A 13,580-nucleotide genomic window follows, 5' to 3' on the forward strand; every position below is an offset into this window, starting at 1 on the left:
GTTGATCTAGGAGATAGGGGAGGTACAGGGAGAGGGACTGGAGGAGAGGAAGAGGGGAAACGGTGGTCTGGGTGTAATATATGAGAGAAGAATAATTTTAAAAGAAAAAAGATGTCTGTGTAAAGGTCTTATGAATGAAGAACTGTTTAATGTAGTGTAGTGTTAAAAGCTCTAGTTTTAGAAATCTGGGCTTCTGCTTTGTTAGTTATTTAGCCTAGGGTCTTAGGTGAGTTTTGAAGCTCCATGAGCTTCAGTTAATTTATCTCTTAACTAAGCAGAAGTAATAGGAGTAAATGGGGTAGAAGTAAACAGTGTCTGCCGCATGAGAGTGAGGCTAAGCTCCTATGGATGCCCATGGTGCCCTTCTCTCACATAAAGGAGCCCCAGCAGTCAAGATTGTCAATCCCTTATTCTGAGGTATCCTTTTTTCCCTGTGAACTCAGAAACCTTCCTGATTCTTCTCTTCCTCTCTCTAATGTAGGATCCCAAGTATCCTGTGGAGAACTTGCTGAACCCAGACAGTCATAGGGGACCTTGGCTCAGCTGTCCTCAGGACAAGAGTGGGCAGCTGAAAGTGGAGCTTCAGCTGGAGAGGGTGGTCCCCATCAGTTATATCGATGTCGGTGAGTGCATCTTCAGGGCCTTCGGGGCCTCTGAGTGAAAACACAGGAATAACTTGACCCTAACCACTCCCCTCAACTGTCTCAGTTCATTCTGAATGAGTAGCCTTCTGGAATAAGCCCTGCCTAGATGTAAAGGGAAAGTGTGATGTTTGCCCTTGAAGAAGGTTTGGTGTTGTGTTGGAGAACTCCAGGGTCTTCATTCATAGACAATGCGACATGGGACAGAGGCTCTAGCTCAGTTGGTAAAGACCTCACCTAGTACATAAGGACTGTATCTGATTCCCAGAACCCACTTTTTTTTTGTTGTTGTTGTTGTTTGTGATAAGATGTCTCTGTAGCTTTGGAGCCTGTTCTATCTCTGTAGACCAGGCTGGTCTGGTGCGATACCACCACCCTGGCTTAGAACCCATGTTTAAAGCTTGGCGTGAGCTAGGGAGAGAGCTCAGCGGTAAAGCAGTTGCCATGCAAGTATAAAGATCTGAGTTTGAATCTGCAGAATCCACATAAGAACCAGATGGGATAATAACACATTTGTAATCCCAGTGCTCCTGGTGTGAGATAGGAAGCAGAAAAGTTCTTGGGAAAGCTAGTCCATCTAACTCAGCAGGGAACAACAAAGACAACCTGTCTCAAACAAGGTAGAAGGCGAGGACTCATGCTTGAAGTTGTCCTCTGACTTCTAGTAACACACAAAGTCACATGCATACACAAAGCCAATTATGGTGACACAGTCCCTATAATCTCAGCATTGGGAGCTAAAGATGAATGGCTACCTAGGGATCGCTGATGTGCTGCATATTTTGTGTCAACTTGACCCAAGCTAAAAGGGAACCTCAACTTTAAAAATACCTCCAGCCCAGCAGTGGTGACGCACACCACTGGGAGGCAGAGGCAGGAGGATCTCTGAGTTCAAGGTCAGCCTGGTCGACAACACAGATTCTAGGACAGGCAGGACTACACAGAGAAACTCTGTCCCTAGAAACAAACTAAAGCCTCCATAAGATCATCTGTGGGGTGGTGGTGGTGCACGCCTTTAATTCCAGCTCTTGGGAGGTGGAGGCAGACTGCCCAGAGAAGCTCTGTCTCAAAAACAAAACAAAAAGACAAGGTGGGGCTGCTGGAAAGATGGCTCAGTGGTTAAGAGCACTGCCTGCTCTTCCAGAGGAAATAGGTTCAATTCCCAGTACTCTCTTGGTGACTAACAGATATCTCTAAGTTCAGTTCCTGGGGATCTGACTTCCTCTTCTGGCCTCTGAGTGCACCAGGCTTACAAGTGATACACAGACATACATTCAGGCAAAATACCCGTACGTATGAATGAAATAAAATAATTAAAAAAAAAAAAAAAGACAAGGTGGACAACACCTGAGGAACAACAGCTGATGTTGTCCTCTTGCCTCCCTGCACAGGTAGCATGTGCTTCTAGAATGATGCTGTGAACTCTGGTCTGGGCAAAGCCTTAGGACACTGACATAATAATACCAGCAACGAGAATCCTTACCACCTCTAAAGATCAGTGTCCGAAGGATGCTGAAAATGCACTGTACATAGAAGTTTATAGATCTCAAAAGTTGATGCCAGGTGTGATGGCACGCCTCTTTAATCTCAGCACTCAGGAGACTGAAACAGGCAGACCTCTTGAGTTTGAGACCTGCCTGGTCTACATAAGTGAGTTCCAATCCAGCTAAGGCCACATAGTAAGACTGTCTCAAAAACAGCAAAAAAAGTTGACCACTGTCTTTGCTTTCTCAGGACAGAAAGATGCTGGGTTCCTTAGCAGTGATTTCCAGGGCAGGTTTCAGACTGTGGTAGCCATGGTGGGCCTTCACCCTCATTTCGTGAACTAGGGTTTCATTTCCTTTCAATTGGTAACTCCCTGTTTGACTCCACATGTTGCCAGAACTTTCTGGCTTCTGATTGGCTCTAGAGTGGAGTGTCCCCTTCCCACCAATATTCTCATCTATGAGGAGGATTCTCATCATCATCCTTCTTTCCACTTTTTGTCCCAGGTAACTGTGGCTGTGCTTTCCTGCAGATTGATGTGGGTCGCTCTTCCTGGCCCCTGGACAGACCTTTTGTCACCCTTCTCCCTGCAACCATGCTAATGTCCCTCGCTGACTCAAAAGAGGGGAAGAACCGCTCAGGGGTCCGGATGTTTAAAGATGGTAAAGAGGACAAAAGCAGATGTGGGGGTGTTTCCAAGAGCTTGGTCTGAGTGCTGCTGGCTATAGATTATGGGAGGAGCCTGTTTCCAGCTCCATCTGGTAGGAAACCAGAGTAAGCTGATACTTGTGTGTGAGTTCTACTTGGTGAGAATGTGTTTGGGGGGTATTCCTGAGCTACGATTTATATTTACCTGTGACTTCTTGTTGCCTGATACATTACCGTGGTTTAGGTTTTGGTTGTTGAGTCAGGGTCTCAATGTGAAGCCCAGGCTAGCCTTAAATACGTACTGCCCTAACCTTCCAGGTACTAGAATTATAGGCATAGGCCACTACACCCAGTGATTGCTCTGTTTTTATTAGATCCCTATTATATTTAATCTCTAGCACTATAAGAAAGAAAAAAAGTAAATTTTTGTGTGTGGTAAAAGGCTATGTGCTGGCTATATTTATATAATGTATAGTGTTTCATGGATTCTTATTCAAATCTCTATGTTCACTGAGCACTGTAATAGTTGCTTAAGATAAAGATAATATTCCTGGATTCTAGGAGATTGCAATCTGTTTACCTGTGTTTAAATTGGAGATGTTTATCTTGTTGTAAAAGAAGAGTGTGGTTTTGGAAGCGTTTATGTGAGGTATAGGGGATGATATATTGACTGGATAATGTTAGAAATCAAAGAAGTAAAGTTTCTGGTATTGGCATTCAGTGCTGTGAATGGCTGCATAGAGTGGGTAGTAGTGTGAAGGAGGTCACAACCTCATGGTTTGACTGGATGAAACTAGGATGGAGGAGTGGTTAGAAGACAAGGAACTAGGCTTGAAGGGACGTGCACTGGTGATCTATCTCCATTCTTCCTCCTGTTGGCACTTACCTGTGTAGCCTTGACTTGTCTTCCCTTTCTTTTTGGACTTTCTCCCTTCCTGCCTCCCCACTAATAACTGTTAATGAAACACATTTTCTTCTCTGTTGCTCAAGCCTGTGCCAGTGTGAACGACACACAAACATGTCCCTCTCCCTCTCTTTCTTCCTCCCTCTCTCTAGGGTCTCATGCAGCCTAAGCAGACCTCAGAGTTGCTTTGCAACCAAGTCAGCCTTGAGTTCCTGATCCACTTGATGAGATTACAACAGTGCACTTCCATGCTCGGCTTTCTCTATTTCTGTCTCTCTCTTTCCCCCCCCCCCCCCCCCCGCTTTTTAAATATTTATTTTTATATTTTATTCTTGTGTATATGGGAGGGGTGTGTGTATTTACACATGAGTGCTGGTGCCTGAGGAGGCCAGAAGTATGAGATCCCCTGGACCCAGAGTTACAGGCAGCTGCAAACCACCTGACAAGGGTGCTGGGAACTGAACCTGGTCCTCTGCAGGAGTAACAAGTGCCCTTAACTACCAAGCCATCTCTCCAACCCCTCCTTTTTCTCCTTCCTTGAGATGATTTCCTGACTCCAGCCTCAGGAGAATCATGGGATCGACTTAGACTGACCTGCTCCCAACCTTTCACACGCCATCAGTCCTTTGGCCTGTCCTTCCTGCGGGTGCGTTCCTCTCTGGACCACTTGGCTGACCCTGTGATGGATCTCTCTGCCCCTGGGGGCTCTGGGCTAAACCAGGTATGTTCAATGGTGGAACAAGGATTTAGCTTCTTCTTTTTTTTTTTTTTTTTTTCCCAGTTAATTCCTAGTTAGAATCTGATGCTTGACTGAAGAAAAGCAAACACAGAAAAAGACAATATAAGATTCCCTGTGTATAAACTGATGACATGCCCTCCCCATGGCATGGTTAACAGGAAGGTTGTAACTGTAGATATGAGAACAGCCAGAGGTACTCACATAGCAAGAATGGCAGAGTAATAATGACTAGCTGGGGGAGGGAAGCCTGTGAGGTAGAGCAAGTTTAGGGTAGGGAGGAGGTAAGAAAGGCCGCAGGATGCTAGCATGGACTCCTGGTACTGAGGGAGCATAGAGGACACGTGCACTTGGTGTGTTATAGGCACCACAGGTAGCCATTTGTTCATTCTGCTGGTGATAAGGGAAATAACTTTTTTGGCTGAAGGGAACTGGCTTCATAAGTTCCTGAAGAATGCTGTCTTTTATCTCATTGCTACAAATCCTCCTGCAATACAGTTGAGTCCATTTTTGAATATTTGGACTGCCTTTTAGAATTTGGGGAATTGAGTCTCCTTTGGACCTAACACCCTGGACTTGTGGAGCAAACTCCTCCCTTTTCTTCTTTTATTTAGCAGAGATGTAAGTGAGCCTGCAATTCACTCTAGACAAAGCTGTTGAACCATTGTTCTTTAGCTATATTGAAATTCTTTTTGCATCTCAACTTAACCTCTCATTATTTCTGGGTTTGCAAAGAGCTGTCATTTTAAGTAAGCACTTGAAAGCCCCAAGGTCCCCTTGCAGTCCCTCTGACATTGTTTTCTGACTCACTGCCTTGCAAAGCTCTCTGTATCTTTATATTATACCTGACTATGTCATCAATCCAAGCACTTGAGAGGCAGAGGCAGGTGAATCTCTCATGAGTCTTCCTTTGCTTTTGTTTTGAGATAGGGTTTCTCTGTGTATCCTGGCTGTCCTGGAACTTTCACTGTAGACCAGGCTGGTATCAGACTCACCAAGATCCTCCTGCCTCTGCCTCCCCAGTACTGGGTTTAAAGTTTTGTGCCATTATCACCCAGCTTTTTTTATTTATTTTTATTTATATACAAACTTAAAGTATGATATAAATAAATAGTTTTGGTTGTGAGACTAGCCTTTAACTGCTGAGACATCTCTCCAACCCTAGATATATATTTTTAAAGCTTATAAGAAATGAACTCAAAAGTTTGCACATTCCATCAGTCCCCATAGGTCTGTTTTACCCAATAGTATGAATTCTTTTATTCCCAGAGCCCTTCTGATTATGACAAAACCCTTAGCATCATACAAGATAACAGCATCACAGATTCTCACACCAGCAAATATGCCCTGTAAAAGTTACTGTGGATATCTACAATCATGTTGCATTCCTAGGTGGCAGTGTCCCCTGCTGGTGTATCTGGGTATTTAATCTTCCATTTTTTCCTCAGAACTCTTCTGATACACTGGAGTCTGATCCTAGGCCTTGGCTGGCTAATCCTTCTATCCGGAGGACATTCTTCCCAGGTCCCCAGACGTATGTACCTGTTGTTGATATTTCTCCTGTAAGGGAAAGACCACATAGCTAGGGGCACAAAAAGCCATTTCATGGTACCGTGATTAATCACTTTAGGTCTAACATGTCAGTCAGGATAGCTTTCGTCTTTCTTGGTTTGAATAAATAGAATATTGTTTACATTCTGAGTGAAACAAAGTACTGTTTCTCTGCAGGAGCACCAAGGAAATTTCAGAGCTCAAAAGTATGCTGAAGCAGTTGCAACCAGGACCTCTGGGGCGGGCAGCCCGCATGGTGCTCTCTGCTGCCCATAAGGCACCTCCAGCCAGTGCGGTAAGCCCAAAGAACAGCCATGGGGAACCAGGTCCCAGTCATCCAAAGAGTGCAGGTGAGGCCCCAAGATCTGTTCCTTGCTGTACCTGACACTGTCCTTCCTCCCTGACCCTGCTATGCTGTACTGGGATGGCTGGCTGTCTTCAATTCATAGGGAAGAGAAGGTAAATCTTATTGGCCTGTGAATCAGGAATCTTTGTCTTTGCTTCAGTTCCTGCATGTTCATAGGAAAAGGGTTAAATCAAATAATACCATAGCTTATTGCAGTGTCGGTATTCTGTGATCATCTCAGAAAGACAATGCTAGTGAATGCCTCAATTCCAAAACCTGAGGAGCAGAGAAGCAGAGGTAGTCAAGGTCATCCTCAGCCACACAGAGAGCCTCCAGCCAGCCTGAGTAACACGAGACCCTGTCTCAGAAAAGAAAAAGAAATGCCCACAGTCATCTTAGGGCCCTTCTGGAAAGGATGCTATCCCCACTCATTTACAGAGGTTGGTGAGTCAGTATCTCACAGTGTGGCAGTTTTTTTCATTAGTGACAAACAAAAGGGAAGGAGAGAGTGCCAGCTAAAAGCCTTTTTTCTCTCTCTCTCTTTGAGACAAGGTCTCACTGTGTAGCTGGCCTAAACTCACAGATATCTACCTGCCTCTGCCCCTGCCTCCCAAGTGCTGTGTGGTACAACATCGTGGCTTTTTGCAGTATACCCACAGATGCTGTGCCATTTCCTTGTAGATATCACCGGCACTCAGAGGGGCCCTCAGTACAAACAGTCCATAAGGATAAAGGTCTATAATTTTAGGAAGAGACTGAAAAGAAACCAAGCATTTGAGCATATCTACTATTAATAAGGTACTAAGATTATGTAAGCAATTTGAAATACATTTCAGCTGCACCAAGAATTTCTGAAATTCTAAGAGGTAAATGATGACTGTTGGTTTTTGTTACTGCTCACTTGACATGTATTTATTGAATATCTGTATGTGCTACCCTTGTATGGTGCCAGAGATACTATAATAAATAAAATAGCAATGCTCATATGTTAATGAAGGGATGCATGTCTGTGTCACAAAAGGAAATCTAAAGCTAAACTGTGGTAAGTACTTTGAAAGAACAGATGATAGGATGACAAAATTTCAATCAGAAAGGTCTTGTGGGAATAAGCATTTCATCTCAGACTTCAGTGAGAAAAAACTAGCAGGCGAAGAATATAGAAAAAATATCTCAAAAGAAAACTTAAAATGCGGAAGCTTTTTGTAAATAGCTAGATTGTTTTGATTTTTTTTTTCAAGAAAAGGTCTCATTATTCATCCCAAGTTGTTCTTGAACTTGCTATCCTCCAGTCTCAGCTTCCTGAGGGCTGAGACTACAGGCGTGTGTCACCATGTGTGGTATGATGTGAAATAACTAATAAGCATTTCTAATACAGAGCCCAGAGCAGAAGAACAAAACAGGAAGAATGATGTGGGCAGAAGGAAGAGAAGGAAATTGCAGGAGCAAAGGTAGGCTGGTGGCCATCACCTCCAGATGGTAGAAGCCCTGTTGTCAGATGCTCAAAGGTTAACTGCCTTCCTCTAGCCTGTCATATCAAGTGTAAAAATGAGGACTCTGACAGAGTTAGTTTCCACACTTGTCTACCTGCTTCTGGTCTGGATTTTATATTCCTTTAGCCTTTGTGGTCTCTCCAAGATAGCAAGCCTTAAACTGTTCTTTCCCACAGACCATTGTTGAACTCAAGTTCTCAGCCAAATAGGAGGGGGACAGCAAGAGCAAGGAAAAGACAACACCAACCTCAGACCAAAAATGACAATAGTGTCCAGGCTACTGGACAGTGTCCCATTTGTACAGGTGAGCTGCACTGATTACTCTGGGGAGACCAGGCATTCATTGAGGAAGATAGGAAGAAGTCTATGGGTACTGGCCGAAATATTTGGTAGAGCCTGGGGAGATGGCTCAGTGGGTTAAACACTTGTCACACAACTATGAGGACATAAGTTTGTATCCCCAGCACCCATGTAAAAGCTGGGTATGGCAGCCCATGTCTGTAACTCCAGGTTGGAGGTGCAGAGATAGACAGACTCCTGGGACTCACTGGCCAGTCAGTCTAGATAACTGGTGTTTTCCAGGTACGGCAGGAGACCCTGTCTCAAAAAATAAGATGGAGAAGCAAGAAGATAGTTAATATCACCGTCTGGCTTCCATAAGTGCATATGATATGCACACACCAAACAGTTTTGTAACACAGATACCAAACACAGTTATTATTTTCCCAGGTCTGGTGGCAATGTTCTTTGTGCTCACAACTGGCCTTTTCCAGTAAGGACGTGGACATCCATACCCCTCAGCACCTAGCACACTGTCAGGCACATAGTAAATGTCTGATGAGTGGTTGACAGATACATGATAGTGTCTCTTGGGTGTGTGGGAGATTTCCCACACAGTTGCACACTGGCAGCAGATACTCCTTCAGCATCTCGGGGTGGCAGCTTGACTGGGAACCAGTCCCATTTTGTTTATTTCCTTCTCCCCCTGCTTAGGCTCCTTCAGCATCGAGACACTTCCTTTGCATGCTGCCACTTGTGGAGAGAGCTCCCCACCGCTTCCAGCTTCTCCCTCTTCCTCATCTTCCTCGCAGTCTGTGCTGTGGGTGTCCTCCCCAGAGAGTTCCCCACCGCCTTCCTGGGTTCAGTGCCCTATTTGTGAGTTACAGTTCTCAGCGAGAGAAATAGAAGAGCATGCCAGCGTGTGTGGGGAAGTTTTTCCAGCCTGAGCCACGAAGTTCTGTTGACCCCTTATGTGGAACCTGGGGAATAGGTCTCTTGTGGCTAAGAAGGGTTGGTCTTCCTCCCTTCACCTATTTATTACCTCAGACCTCTACTTGCCTGAGGACACTTCTGGACCAGCTTGCTCCCCATTCCCGGTTGTCAAGGCTTTGTCACTATGGTACCCAATTCTCAGAAGGACAAATTCTTGGAACTCCTTTGGTAGAATTGGTGATCTCTCCAAGGCCTTAGGACACTATCTAGAATGTGTTTCTTTCAGTGAATGGTACTTATCCTCATGCCCATTTTCCTGAAAGGAAAGCTGAGGCTTAGAAGGGAAATGTGGACTGGAAATAATAAAGTCCCCATGATGTTCTGGAAAGATGAGTGAATCTTGAACATGAAACTAACAATTTGAGTTTTTATGACCTTGACCTTCTGTATCCTTCATGGGTGTCTGTCTTAAGTGTAATTAGATGGCTGCTCCATAACTTCCCACTTTGCTTGTTGTGGGTCTGAAATGAACCTTTGGTAACAGGAAAACCTCCTCCTGCTGCTCAGAGAGCTGTCAAAGGGACCAGAGAGATTACTTTCTAAGGAATAGATGGTTCTAGGCTTAGCTGTGAGGCTTTGAGCAAATCCCATCTGTTCAATGAGATCGTTGGGCTGCAGTCTCCCCTAGGTCCTGGACCTGTGGTAGTCCAAATTCTGCTTTGAAGAATTATGCACTCTGCCCCTTTTCCCAGGAGATGGCATTATGTGGTACTAACACTATCAACCCCTCTCCCTGGGGTACAGGGCAGAGAGAGAGCAGCTGGTCCTGAAAAGGGGAGGGCACAGGGTGGAGCTTTTGAGTGGGGATGAAGGAGGATGCTGGACACAGTCAAGGGAGAGACAGAAGGGGAGTTCAAGCCTTCAGCCCGTGCCTGCAGAAATGGCTGTAGCCGTGGATCCCCTCTCGGTAAGAGACCCTTACTTCCCATTTCCCTCCTCTCCCTATCCCAGTCCCATGGCTCACTGCCCTCGGGGATGCAGGGACAGATCGTGGATACTGCCATGTAGGTGAGAGAGCCTCCAGAGCCCTGATACTGGGCCTAGAATAAAAGCAATGAGGATGAAGCTGTGCCTGGTAGAACAGCAGGACAAAACAGCACCAAAAAGGAGAGATTCCTTCCAAAGTAGGAGGCAAAGTGAGAGTGTTTGATGGAGGGGACCACATTAGGAACCTACCAGGAGTCCTCTTCATAGAGGAAGGGCTTGGGAGAAGCCTATTTTAAAGACCTTCCATGTGGACATGTCGGGACTTGTCCTTCAGAGAGATGAGCAGCTGGAAGATGAAGTCAACAAGCTGGGAACTGGATTCTAGCCAGATTTTATGTGCTTGTGTGTATGTTAGGCTCCCAGTGTGTCCCTGACCACCTACTTTAATCACCTCTCTACAGAGAACTAACACTGGGCCCTAGTATGCAGGATTTTTTAAGAGAGTGGAAGTGAGCTAGTAGCACTGCCCACTCTAGCACTTCCCTAACATGAATCTACATAATAAAATGGTGAACAAGATGGTGTGTGTTTCCAACATGTGTTGCAACAGGGAAGACATGATAGCTAATTACAGAGGGTTAAAGGCCAGAAGGTAGTGAGGAAAGCCTCCAGACTAAAGGGTTTGGGAACTCGAGAGCAACTGTCCTCTTCCCTCCTTCACTCAGCCACAGCCCAACTGGACTGAGATTGTGAACAAAAAGCTCAAGTTCCCACCCACACTCCTGGGTGCCATCCAGGAGGGCCAGCTGGGTCTCGTGCAGCAGCTGCTGGAGTCAGGCTCCGATACCTCAGGAGGTGGGTCAGGTGGACCTCTGCGGAATGTGGAAGAGTCTGAGGACCGCTCCTGGAGGGAAGCCCTCAATCTGGCCATCCGCCTGGGCCATGAGGCCATCACTGATGTGCTGCTGGCCAACATTAAGTTTGACTTCCGGCAGATACATGAAGCTTTGCTAGTGGCAGTGGACACAAACCAGCCAGCAGTGGTGCGTTGCCTACTAGCTCGGCTGGAACGGGAGAAGGGTCGGAAAGTAGACACCAAGTCTTTCTCTCTAGCCTTCTTTGACTCATCAATCGATGGCTCCCGCTTTGCCCCTGGTGTCACTCCACTCACACTAGCCTGCCAGAAGGACCTGTATGAGATTGCCCAGTTGCTCATGGACCAGGGCCACACTATTGCACGGCCCCACCCAGTTTCCTGTGCCTGCCTTGAGTGTAGCAATGCCCGCCGATACGACCTGCTTAAGTTCTCATTATCCCGAATCAACACCTACCGTGGCATTGCAAGCCGGGCTCACCTCTCACTGGCCAGCGAGGATGCCATGCTGGCTGCCTTTCAGCTTAGCCGGGAGCTCAGGCGCCTGGCACGAAAGGAGCCTGAATTTAAGGTTCGTTGCCCCCATTCTTCATCCTACCCTCTGTGCCCAGTGTCTGTTCTTGCACTGGGACAGAATTGGGCTTCATGGCAAGTGTTCTAGCAAGTCTGAAAAGTGAGAAGCAGTAAAAAAAAAAAAAAAAAAAAAAAAAAAAAATGATGATCCTCTTGTTCTAAGAGCTACAATTCCATTCTGAAGGGGCTTTCATTTTGCTGACAGCAGTCACTCCAGAGGCAGTTGGCTTATGCAGGGAGCATGTCCCCTGGGGATACCCACTGTGTTTTCACCTGGAATGCTGTGTGTTGTGATCATGGATGGGAAAAAGGAACAAGGTATTTCCAGGACTTCATTCAGGGCCTCTGGATGGTCTTCACAGGACCCTACTGTGGGTGAGGCCCAGAGTTTGATCCCCAGCACTACTTGTGGTGGACATACCTGTAGTCACACCACTTGGGAGGTAGAAACAGATCACAGTTCAAGATCATCTTTGGCAAGTTTGAGGCCAGTTTGAGGAATACATGAGGTCCTACCTCAATGATCCACCCCACCCCCAAAATGTATGAGGACCTTGGATGAACCAAAGATACATAAAGCAGAGTATCTTGTCGGGATCCTGGCATTGCACCCCTGTTTGTCCATCACTGAGCCAGTGTCATTCCCTCTGTGCCAAGCCAGACTAGGTTCCCATCCTTAAGACTGCCATTGAGTAAGGAAGCCTACGAGAATATATATTGTGGAGACCTAGGACAAGATAAGGCCAGAAAGCCTGAAGAAGGTCCCCACTAGGAAGGAGCAGTGCCTTGAGAGAGAGGGCTTTCCTTCTCTTAGCAGCCTGTTCAATGGGTAGAGCAGGAATTCTCAGCCGTACTGTACAGTTGGAGAGACTGAGATCTGTTTTTAAAAAAAAAAGTTTCCTGTCTGGGGGGGGCAGTGCTGAAGGTACCCTAGGCCTTTGAAACTTGGCTTAGATCCTCTCTGGGGGGGGGGGGAAGCCTCAAAATGGATAGGATGGGAAATGGTAGCCAAGAAGTGCTTACTCTTTTCTGTATCTCCTTAAACTGCCAGCTCCAATTCTGTATAAGGACAATGCTAAAAACGATGAACAATGATGAACATAATGAGCACAAGAAAAGTGTAAGGGTAGGGCAGTGAGATGGTTCAGCGGTAAAAACTTGCTGCTTCTGAGTTCAATCCCCAGGACCCACTAACAGTGGAAAGAGCCAATTCTATAAACTTGTCCTGACCTCTGCATGTGTCTAGGTCATGTGTACCTGCACACACATCACACACAATAAAAGCAGAGGTTAAAGACAGTATGGGGAGTCAGAGTTAAAGTGGGACAGGAGCCAGGAATTAGAAGTCCAAGGGGCAGACAGACAAAGGTGGCAGGTTTGGGTTGGAGTGATTTAGTGCTGAGATGGGAATAGCATCAGATGAGCAAAGTGACACAGAAAGATTGATGAGGTGGCGGAAAAAAAAGAAATAGATGACCCAGTGACATCAGACAGAAGTGACACTGGCCTACTGTTTGGGAGGTGGGGGATAGATTGATTTGATGGCACACACATACCTCTTTTTTTATAATTTATTTTTTATGTACATTGGTGTTTTGCTTGCATATATGTCTGTGTGAAGGTATTGGATCCCCTAGAGCAGGAGTTATAGACAGTTGTGAGCTGCCATATGGGTGCTGGGAATTGAACCCCGGTCCTCTGGAAGAACAGCCATTGCTCTTAACCACTGAGCTGTCTCTCCAGCCCCCCCCCCCCCATACCTCTTTTCTTACAGCCTCAGTACATTGCCCTGGAGTCACTCTGCCAAGACTATGGCTTTGAACTGTTGGGCATGTGCCGGAATCAGAGTGAGGTCACCGCTGTGCTCAATGACCTGGGTGAGGATAGTGAGACTGAGTCTGAGGGCCTGGGCCAGGCCTTTGAGGAGGGTATCCCCAACCTGGCAAGATTGCGGTTGGCTGTCAACTTCAACCAGAAACAGGTCAGCTGGGTCTACTGCCTGCCCTCCCTACCCTGGTCCCTTGTCCTCTTTCCTCTGAGGCATATCCTGCTTCAGCCTTATACTGTGACTTTCCATCCTCAGGACCTTCTGAGATCTTGATTCTGAGTACCCTTCCATATGAGCCCCTACCA

General features: G+C 46.2%; 1 protein-coding gene across 1 annotated transcript in view; it reads left to right on the forward strand.

Moving 5' to 3' along the window:
- Xndc1n (XRCC1 N-terminal domain containing 1, N-terminal like) overlaps positions 1-13,580 on the forward strand; it is a 28,459-nt gene that overhangs the window by 4,022 nt on the left and 10,857 nt on the right. The window contains exons 3-13 of the mRNA XM_051192442.1: positions 482-623; positions 2,633-2,788; positions 4,221-4,399; positions 5,863-5,948; positions 6,143-6,315; positions 7,687-7,759; positions 7,978-8,105; positions 8,795-8,900; positions 9,766-9,781; positions 10,696-11,445; positions 13,222-13,428. Of these exons, the coding sequence (XP_051048399.1) occupies positions 482-623; positions 2,633-2,788; positions 4,221-4,399; positions 5,863-5,948; positions 6,143-6,315; positions 7,687-7,759; positions 7,978-8,105; positions 8,795-8,900; positions 9,766-9,781; positions 10,696-11,445; positions 13,222-13,428 (2,016 nt within the window). The remainder of the gene's footprint in view (positions 1-481; positions 624-2,632; positions 2,789-4,220; positions 4,400-5,862; positions 5,949-6,142; positions 6,316-7,686; positions 7,760-7,977; positions 8,106-8,794; positions 8,901-9,765; positions 9,782-10,695; positions 11,446-13,221; positions 13,429-13,580) is intronic.

The sequence above is a fragment of the Phodopus roborovskii genome, unplaced genomic scaffold (assembly GCF_943737965.1).
Source record: "Phodopus roborovskii unplaced genomic scaffold, PHOROB, whole genome shotgun sequence".
Taxonomy (NCBI): Eukaryota; Metazoa; Chordata; class Mammalia; order Rodentia; family Cricetidae; genus Phodopus; species Phodopus roborovskii.